This window comes from Capsella rubella, unplaced genomic scaffold, assembly GCF_000375325.1.
Source record: "Capsella rubella cultivar Monte Gargano unplaced genomic scaffold, Caprub1_0 scaffold_8, whole genome shotgun sequence".
NCBI lineage: Eukaryota > Viridiplantae > Streptophyta > Magnoliopsida > Brassicales > Brassicaceae > Capsella > Capsella rubella.
In genome coordinates, this window is record NW_006238916.1 from 4,359,810 (window position 1) to 4,370,743 (window position 10,934).

Below are 10,934 nucleotides of genomic sequence, written 5' to 3' on the forward strand. Positions count from 1 at the left end.
TTAAACTTATGAATGAATAGAATCTGATTTTGAACTTCGAATGCATGAAACAGTTTAGATATGTTTTAAACTTTGAATCCATGGATCAGTTTTTGATATGCTCTTTGTTCACTGATTTTAGGTTTGAACCAAAACATACTCATCGTGGGAACCAAAGTATGACAACAATACACAATTTGAGTGTGTATCAAGTTATACACTCATGTAATACAATTTTTTTAAATCTTAAAAACTTCATTGTAAATACTTACCATTGGACTTGTTTAAAATAAACAACTTTCACAGTTTCTTAATTTAAACTTTTTCTTTATTTTGGTTATAGATATGGTTTAGAATCCTTAACCATTGGAGCGGCTCTTATTTTGGTTAAGGATTCTAGACCATCGGAGCTGCACTTATTGTTTGGAATTTGTGTCACTAATTTACAAACACACGTAATAAAAACAATTTTTGGTAAAGTTTGCCATATGGCAAATATGAAATTTTGCAATCGACAAATGTAATTCGTTTCCAATACTAACCAACAAAAAGAGTCGAAATTTCCAAAACATTTACCAATTACATAAAGCCCCAAAAATATCAGTTAGCTAAAGTTAGATTTAGGCGTCATCCAAGGAAGATCCTCCCCAACCAAATCATCAGCAATCATCTCTTCCGCTTCTATAGCCGACCGGATTCTCAGCAAAGGCTTCTTCGCCGGAAGAACTGGTAAGGGTGCCTCCCCACGTATAATCCTCACAGCTTCCTTTACCTTTGGCCGCTTCTCACAGTCAGCATGCGTACAAACCATCCCAACCATCAACACCCTTTCCATTTCCTCTGCATCAAAGTCTTCCTTCAGCATAATGTCAGCACCAGTCAGAAACTTCCCTGTCTCCCAGAGGTTCCACATAAAGTCTACAAGCCCCGTCCCGTCATTCCCCACAGCCATACGCCCCGTACACACTTCAAGAACCACCACACCGAAGCTGTACACGTCGGTTTTTTCAGAGGGCACACCTGTGTACACGTATTCAGGTGCCAAGTAACCCATAGTACCTGCTGGGAGTGTAGCTGCTCGTCCAGATAGCAACGCATTGTGCTCATAAATCTCAGCTAACCCGAAATCACCAAGTTTTGCGTTAAACTCACTATCAAGCATTATGTTACATGTCTTGACGTCACGGTGAATGATCTGTCTCTCACATTCTTCGTGTAGATAAGTAAGTGCAGAAGCAACACCTAGAATGATGTTTACCCTCTGTTTCCAAGAGAGAACTATGAACTCTTCTGATGGATCAGATGAGGGTTTCTTATGTAGAAACTCACTTAAACTTCCGTTTGGCAAGTACTCAAACACTAGTGCCGTCTCTGTTCCTTCACTACACCAACCCTGGAACTGAACAAGATTCTTGTGCCTCAAGTAACCAGTCATTGTTGTGAACTCTGTTGTGAAAGGGTTACGGTTACACTGTGGCCAATGCTCTCTATCAAAACGCTTTACGGCTACAGATCCAATGGAAGGAATAGAGCCTCTGTACACAGTAGCTGAAGCTCCTTGACCCACGATTGTGTTCTCATTGAATCCCAATGTTGCGGATTTGATCTCAGCCAAGGATAACCTTCCCGGCATCCGAGTAAGCCCTGTGTCAGCTCCTTCTTCAGTAATCTTCTTCTTGCCAACAATCAATGAGAAAACAATAAACCCCACAAGAACAACAATTGCAGCCAAACCAGGTAAAAGACTCCAAAACGGGATCTTGAATCCAACAACTGAAACCCTAAAGCCAAAACCTTTAGGTCGAATCGGATTCCTTGAAACTTCTTCCTCCTCTTCCTCACTATCCTCTTCTTGAATAGCATCAGAATGAGACGCAAAGGTTGTAAATTTCCACCGCTCAACGATATGTAAAGCTGACCCACCAACACTAGCAGCAGCATTAGAAGCAGAGAAACCAACGTGCATATACTCTTTGACTTTACCAGAGAGATCAATCTGTGTTGCTAAAATAGGACTTGTCGGCTTAACACGTGAATAACCAACCCAAACCCTAATGAGTTTAAGAACATCACTATACTCAATCCACGCCATCATCTCTCTACCACTCTTAAGATCAAACCCTTTTGATAGCGCATCAACAGAGGAAACAGAGAAGACTGAGTTAACATCGATACCAACGTGGTTATCGTTAATATCACCATGACCCGGGTCAAATCGTGTATCGAACTCGACGGCGATGAAGGAATCATGCGGATTTGGTAAACCCAAGAAGCCATTAGAGAAGACGAAGGAGTCAGCATTGGATGTGATCAAGAAAGCGAAGCCGTCACCGAAAGGGCAAGAAGGTGAAGCGATGATTGAGAAAGAAAAGCGGCAAGAGAAAGAAGCGGTTGTGTTTGTTGAAGGTTCGGAGAACTTGATTGGGTAAACGTATAGAGCTCGTCCGATGCCGGAGGAAGATGGGTTTGACGGCGGTGTTGTGGCGGAGGGAAAACAGGGTTGTTGTCGTGTGAGGGAGATTGTACGGTCTCGGAAGTATGCGTCGCCGTAGAGCGTTAAGTTGTGCAGTGGCGGCGAGAAACGGTGAGAAAGTGTGGGAAAATCTTGGGAAATGAAGAGGATTAGGTAGAACAAGAAGAGACAAGGAAGAGAGTGATGATGATGATTCATCTCTGTTCTTGTGTCATGTGGTTTGTGTTAGTTTCTTGGAAGTGATCTTTTGGTTCAAATCGTTTTGTAATGGAAACTTAAAAGGGAAAATTCCATAAAAATTCCTCAACTAATTTTAATTTAGAAGTTTAATACCCAATGTTATTTGATTGGAAATAAAATACATGGTTTAAAAAATTTTGGTCTATTAATACATTACGTACATAAAAATTGTCGAATCGATTAAACCGTTTAATTGGATTGACGGATTCACTAAACCGGGGTTAATGGAATTACACTAAACTTAGGTTTTATCGATCCCAATTTGTTTTGGGGTAATAGCAAAGGACAGAGTAGTCTTTGGATAACCTCAAATTACCCATGTGTTTAGGGATTAGTGATTTCGTCAACTTCGGTTTAGTGATTCCGTCAATCCGATTAAGCGGTTTATTCGATTCGACAATTTTTATATACTTAATGTATTAATAGACCAAAATTTAATAAACCATGCATTTTATTTCCAATCAAATAACATTGGGTATTAAACTTCCAAATTAAAATTAGATGGAGATTTTTTATGGAATTTTCCCAAACTTAAAAGAAGATAAATTTTATAACTGCTTTGCTTATAGAAACAAAAGTAAATTACTTTTACAAAATCATAAAAGGAAAACAAATCTTAGAATGAAGTAATGAACAAAGCTTTCACTATCTTGCAAAGTAACCTCTTAGTACCAAGCTTGGAATTTGGATAAAGCTTGTCTGTATAACAACTCACAGGGGTAAAGCTCTCTATCTCTTTATATCGTTGTTCATCGGACCATACAAAAAGCCAAACTCAAGAACCCGTATCAATGTTGGTTTCAGAATCTTCTGTCCTCTTCAAATATTTCATTTAAGATTGTAAGTCTGATCACAGTTTCGAATGCAACATAAACAATCCTTTGAGAAACAGTGGCTGTAAAAAACTCGAGACCCCGTGCTTCGCGTAAAACCAATGCAACGTCCCTCTTTTAGTATCTAACTCGCAGTTTCAGTAACACAAGAATACACCGCAACACCAAGTTTGTTTAGCTCCTTAATTCATGTGTGTATCTGTCATTAGCCTAGTTTTGAAAACATCTGATATAGCAGATATAGCATAGCCAACACTCCACAACAAAGGGTCAAGATGGTTCTGTTGCATTTTTCACCAAAACTGTTGCTTTCAACTATTCAAACAACAGGTAACTTAATATCCCAGCCAGTCAGTTCCTCATTAATGTAGAAAAAAATTATAAATCAACAGAACTCCCAATTGCTATGTATCCAAAACTGAAGTGTATCAGATACAAAGGCACATGATTCTACAGCCAAAAATGACATGAGATTGAAGGAAAGCATGGCAGTCTATCAAGACAGAATCTGAAAGAAATCGAATAAGATTGAAAACAAACTAGATAAAGCCAGAATGAAAATGCAGCAAAAGTGAATTATTTTTTGAAACAACTCAGGTTTTGAGAATAATCTGGTCCCTGAAACAACCCAACAATGTTAAAGAGTAATGCTTCTTTGGAAAAGCTCTATCTCTCTCTTTGTTCATCTGACAATAGCACAACCAAACACAAAAAAAAGCATCAAGTTTAGTTTCAGAATCTTCTTTCCTTTTCAAATATTCATTCAAGACTGTAAGCCTGGCAGTCTCAAATGCAAAATAACCGATCGCTGAGAAACAAGCGCTGTGAAGAACTCGAGGTCCCATGCCACGAGTAAAACCAACCAAACCTTCCTCTTTTAGTATCTGACTCACTGTCCCAGCTACACCAGAATACATAGCAGCACCAATTTCGTTCACTGTCTCCACATGAATCTGCATCATCAGCCTAGTCTTCACAACATCTAACGGTGTAGTTATCTAAGCAGATATCGCACCAGCCAACGCGCCACAACAAACACTCTGCAAAGGCTCAAGCTGACTTTAAAACGCAACGTGAATTGAAGTTTCTTTTTATGATAATAAAGTTTTATTTTGTAATATTTCTTATTTTCTAAAATTTGTTTCCTTGTTTACAAATCAACATTTTATTTCTTTTATTTATCGACATTTTGTGTCGACTTTGTAAACTTTGCTCTAAATGATACAACGCAAACTCACATACCGTCTCGTGTTATGGGGGCTTTTATTGATTTATGCCATAAGACAAGATTCTCTAACGTAGAAAATGCTTTCTATAGTATCTACTATCTAGTCTTATCCCATTTGATTTATTTAGTACTTAGATATGTCGAGAGGTGATAAGAAATTTGATAGCTTCAGCTCTAAGTTCCATACTCACGCATCAAACCAGGAAAGCATAAGCGCAGAAAAAGGTTTACTTTACATTAAAATCAATTTTCATTTTTTTGATTCTATGTTTAAACTAATTTTTGGAAATGGTCAACTTCTATCTTACTTGAGTTTGACTCAAATCTTTACAATAGATTTTCTCCAACAATTCAATATACCTTTATTATTTTCTATTTGCTATTTTGATTACAAAATATATTTTCAGAAGTTTAAATTACGATCAATAAGGAAAAAAAAATCATCTTTATTAGAATTTTCATCTTCCTCTTTTTCTGAAATTGGCTTCTCATCGAACAGCCAAGGAACTACGTACGTTTCCGACAAGCTATCATAGGCAATAAAAGTGTTGTTGGTTTTAGAGAAGTCACCAAGGATTTCTCTTTTTCTGCTTGTAAGGTTTGTTTAGGAATCCTGAGAGTCATCTGTTTCTCACCATAAACCACTCTCAATCTTTATTAAACAAACGTAGTCCATATATATATTGTTCCATCATCTTTATATATATTTAAACCGGAGTCTATGGTTAAACAAACGTGAAACCTATAACGTTTCTAATATTATTTTTTTTCCTTGTTTCTTTTGTATTGTGTAGCTTATATTGTTCCATCACCTTCTATCTCACTAATCAAATCACATGTAAGTCCTTTTTTTCTTCAATTTTTTTTTGAAACTTTTAATTACTTAAATAATTAATGTTATCATATATGACTAAAATAAACTATTTATGTCCAATACAAAGGTTGTCGGACAAAGAAGAAATCGAAACTGCGAGAGAACAACTCAAGGATGAAGATTTGGATACAAAAATAATGCATTTGTTGGTGATGATGATTCGATTAGCACAAGTATTGATTGCAAATCAATATGTAAAACAGAAAGTTTACATCGAGTATCCAATCCGACGACCTATCACAAGAATTGGATACGATTATATATACAATATATTACGAAAAGATTCGGGGCATTTTCGACAGTTATATCGTATGTATCCAGATGTGTTTCTCAAGCTATGTCAACTTTTACGAGATACGACGCACCTAAGTGATACAAGATTCACCTGTGTTAAAAAAATAGTTGCCACCTTTTTAATCACTGTTGGCCAAAATTCAAGGTACGGTCACACTACAGACACTTTTGGAAGATCAAAATTTGCTACAAGTACAAATTTTCATAAGGTTTTAAAGGCAATAAATACAATTGCTCCAAGTTTGATGGTCAAACCTAACCTTATGGTAGGTTCAAAAATAAGAGAGTACAAGATTTTATCATTATTTCAAGGTATGTATTTCAAGGTATATATATGTCTGTATAAATTTTTTTAGAGAATATTGCCAGAATGGGCATTATTTGAGTAAGCACTTCGGAAATGGGTATTTGTTACAGTGACCAAATTCTGTAGATGAAACTTTTGCACTTTCAGACGATTTTATCCTCAGAGAATTTTGGAGCTGAGTTTTGTAGTGGGCTATGATGTCATGGTGTTGATTAAATAAATTACGATTAATGAACAAAATATGTGGATGCTAGCAATTGCTAAATTGATAATTGTGTGGACAAGAAATAAGTTACAGAGTTTGGTTTGGTTAATTAAACACTAGTAAATCGTAAATAGAAATTCCAAATATAATATTTTAACTACTTTACAATATAATCATAATATAAGTGAGAAAACACTAAACCCTAGTCAAGAACTAGTAAACCCAAACTGATTAATAAAAAATTGGTTATTCATGAAAAAATATTATATAGAAGAAAACTAAACTTTAGTAGATCGTAAATAAAAAACTCAAATATAATGTTTTAACCAAAAAAAACTTACCTTACGTTATATATAATGATAGTAATATATATGAGAAAATTACTAAACCTTAGTTAATATAAAATTAGTTATTCAAATTCTTTCATGGATAAAACGAAATCGTATAAGATCGTAATGTAAATAAGAAACCTAAACAAAAAGAGCAATATTTGGGTTAGGGGTGAACATTTCTTATTCACTTCCTCTTAATTAATCAATCCAAATACAATATTATGCCATGTCATATTATAATTAAAAAATAAATCAAAATTAAAATCATAAAATAAAACAAAACTTAATCATTTTTTATAAACCAAAATCGAAATATAATTTCGTTTAGTTACAATATCTAAACCCTAACCACTATTTTATTAACTCAAACCAAAATATAATATCATCCCTACTATAGTAAAAGAGAAGTACACAAAGGATTCAGGTCGGGTTTTGCAAAAAATTCCGGGTTAAAAATTCAATCGGATACTTGCCAAATTTTTTGTTAAATATTTTCCAAATATATCAATAATATACACCATATATCTATCATTTAGGAAACTATATTAATGTTACATTATTATATTTTAGAAAATATATTAATGCTAAATAAAAAATATGTCTTATAAGGAAAATTTGTTAATGAATATAAAGATCTCAATCTTTTAAAAATAATCTAACTAGTATATTAATTTCTTATATGAATAAAACAAAAAAATATAATTTTTTATAAGTTTAAATCTTTGATATATGGAAAAATGTAATTTAAAAATATTTGGTATAACAAATATAAAAATGCATCTAAAATATTTGGTATAATCAATAAAAATGTTAATTAGTTTGAATTAGTTAAATGTTTCGAAAAATAAAATTTGAATATATATATATATATATATATGGCTATAAAAACGAAAAATTTTATTAAATTAGTGTGATGTTTATAATATATTTAATCTTTAATATTATTTTTTATCTTTCCTAATATGTTAAATGAAATATTTTAATCAGAATAAAAAAACAGAATATGAAAAGAGGTTTCAAAATTATTCCAATCTTTATCAATTTGAATTACCTATAAAAAAGAATAATATTTTACCAGTAGCATAATTAATGCAAAATTATAGAGATCCATATATATCTAGAAATGGTTATATTTGAATTTTGAAATAAAAAAATATTTTGACAATCATTAATATGTTTCAATGAGTAATACGAAAATATTTTGGGTACAAAAAGAATTAAAATTTTAGGATAATTATTATAATTATCTAAAAAAATACTTTAATAACAATATTTTATCTGTCTAATTATTAATCATCGAATCACTACCAATACAAAATCAGTCATAAATAAGATATTCCATAAGTTAGTATAAATATATTACCTTAAATTCTTAATTTTCCTTAAAATGTTCTAAATCTATAGATTAAATTTAAGGAAATCACTTAAATTTTTTTACAAGCTGAAAAGGTGTTTTCTATAAGAATTCAATTTACTAACTTACAAACCCAAAAAATCGACACCCTCTCCTCACAATATAAAGTCATACATTTGTTAGATAAAGACATCAATTTTTTCTTTCCAACTTTTACATTTTATTTTGAGTTTTTTCTTATGATTTATCGTTTACTATTTTTTCTTTTTTATCGTTTACTATTTTAGTTTATGGTCTCTTATTTAATATGATGTATATTTATTTTTTATTTTATTTTTATAGGATACAAGTATATACAAATCTTTCAAACTCATATGTTCTTATGTGATACATGTATTTCGTTCAATATTATACATTTTCATGATTCTTTTTTAAATACACGGGTTTTTGTTGATTGGTTCGTCACCACATACATTGTGAGTATATAATTTGTTTAATAAACGTTCTTTTATTTAGTATATTAAAATATTATATTTAATTTCCGAAAACACACTTTTCTCAAAGAATTGAAACCAAATATACATTTCGAAATAATAATTGTTGATACAAAATAAACAAAATAATAACACATGCGACAAAACATGTTAAAATAAAATAGCACGGATTTGAACCTAGCATACGTGACAAAGTACACATCCACGATAGTACATATTCTCATACTTGCCAAATTCAACACCAACAATCCATTTTAACAATTAAAAATTTACGTAATTTGGAAAACAAAAAAAAACTGACACTTTTCCCCCGCGCTGTAGCGCGGGTCCGGACCTAGTTTATTTATAAAATCTAAATTCTAACCACTATTTTATCAACCCAAACTGAAATATAATTTTGTTTCATGACAAAATTTAAACCCTAACCACTACTTTATCAACCCAAACCAAAATATAATTTCATTTAATTACAAACTCTTAACCATTATTTTATAAACTCAAACTAATAAATAATTTCTTTTATTTATAGAATATAAACTCTATCTACTTTTTTATAAATCAAACCAAAATATAATTTCCTTCATAAAAATCCTACATAATTTGTTTCTTAAAAAAAAATCCTACAAAATTTCTTTTCTTAATTTCATATTTTTTTAATTTTAATTTATTTTTATATAGGAAATGATATGATATATTATATTTTATTTTGATTAACTCATTAAGAGGAGATGGACCTAAATAAGTTTCCAAACAAATTATCTTTATTATGTTAAGTGATAAAAATGATATTAATACGAAAACGGAAATGTTACACGGTTTATAAACATTTGGTCCATAAAAAAAACATGCATGTTACGTTTTTGCCCATAGTAAATTATATATAACACACACAATGCTTTTTCAACAATATATTTTCTTTAAATCACGATACACATACCGTATGTGTTTGTTCACATTAAAACATATAATCATTTTTAATAAATTATTGATGTCAGTATTTGAAGAGCAAATTGGACTTTAAACAAATTTAGAGTACCTGTTTTAGTAAAGAATCTTGCAAGTGCTTAAATCGGAAGACACTTCTTAGACAAATGCTCTTTTTTTAATAAATTCTTTTTTTTATTATTGTGTTTTGGAAAAAAAATATGTAAGTCTTGTTTTCTCTTTTAAAATTTTTTGGGAGCAATTGAAAGAACGCACATAGCTGCTATGGTACCTAACAGTGAAGTTCCAAGCTACCGCAATCGAAAAGGAGTAATATCTCAAAATGTATTGGCTGTTTGCAATTTTGATCTGGAATTCATATATGTTCGGAGTGGTTGGGAGGGATCCGCACACGATTCAAAAGTATTATATGATGCTTTAACAAGAAGGACTAACAGATTTGTGGTTCCACAAGATACATTTGTATATTATATAATAAGCTAATAATTTTATATATTAATATGATAAGGTAATAAAATATGTTAAGTTTTCTCTCAGGCAAATTTTATTTAGCTGACTGTGGATTTGCGAATAGACGTAAATTTTTGGCTCCTTTTCGAGCTACTAAGTATCACCTCCAAGATTTTACTGGACAAGTTTGCGATCCGGAACCTCCACAATCATCGTCATGCATCTTTACAGAACGTGATTGAGAGAATTTTTGGAATTTTCAATTCACGGTTTATGATATTTAAAACCGCTCCTCCGTTTCCTTATAAAACACAGACAGAAGTAGTGTTGGCAGGTGTAGCCTTACACAATTTTCTGCGCAAGCATTGTCGGTTAGATGAATTTCTTAATCAAGAAGTTGGTGATGAAGCAGCAACAGAATGCAACCACGGCGGTGTCGCAAATGGCTGCATTGTCGAAAACCGTGTCCGAACTGTCCAGCACCCACAACGCATGCGCCGTGCATGTCGACGCGTTCGGGTGGAGGACGTTCAGCTCCCCCCGCTGTCACATGTTCAGCGGAGAATCAGCCGAGGGATGCTGATCCCGCGGTCCAAGGGGGGGGGGGGACTGGCATCAAGTTCCGGTCAGGAAACCCCGCCTCTCGCGAGCAGGGATTCCACTCCTAGGCCCATCCGAAATACGACTCCGCACTAAGATCTCCGACCTCCAAAATGAGATCCGCGCCATGTAATCCAAGGTTTACCATGCGACCAGCTCAGCGCCGAACATTGATCGGGTCATTGAAGACTCAAACTTTTTTTTCAGCGCGCATCTCACTCATGCGGGTCAAGGAAGCGATAAAGGTTAAATTTAACAGCTATAAAGGAAAAGGAGATCCGAAAATCCATCTCCAAACATTTCTTCTCACGGCAGGAGGAGTGGAT

General features: G+C 33.0%; 1 protein-coding gene across 1 annotated transcript; it reads right to left on the reverse strand.

The window, feature by feature from the left end:
* Positions 1-583: 583 nt before the first annotated feature.
* Positions 584-2,650, reverse strand: LOC17876122 (L-type lectin-domain containing receptor kinase S.6). The gene has a single exon (XM_006281670.1). The coding sequence runs from the start codon at positions 2,648-2,650 to the stop codon at positions 584-586; it is 2,067 nt and encodes a 688-aa protein (XP_006281732.1).
* Between the last annotated feature and the right edge of the window lie 8,284 nt (positions 2,651-10,934).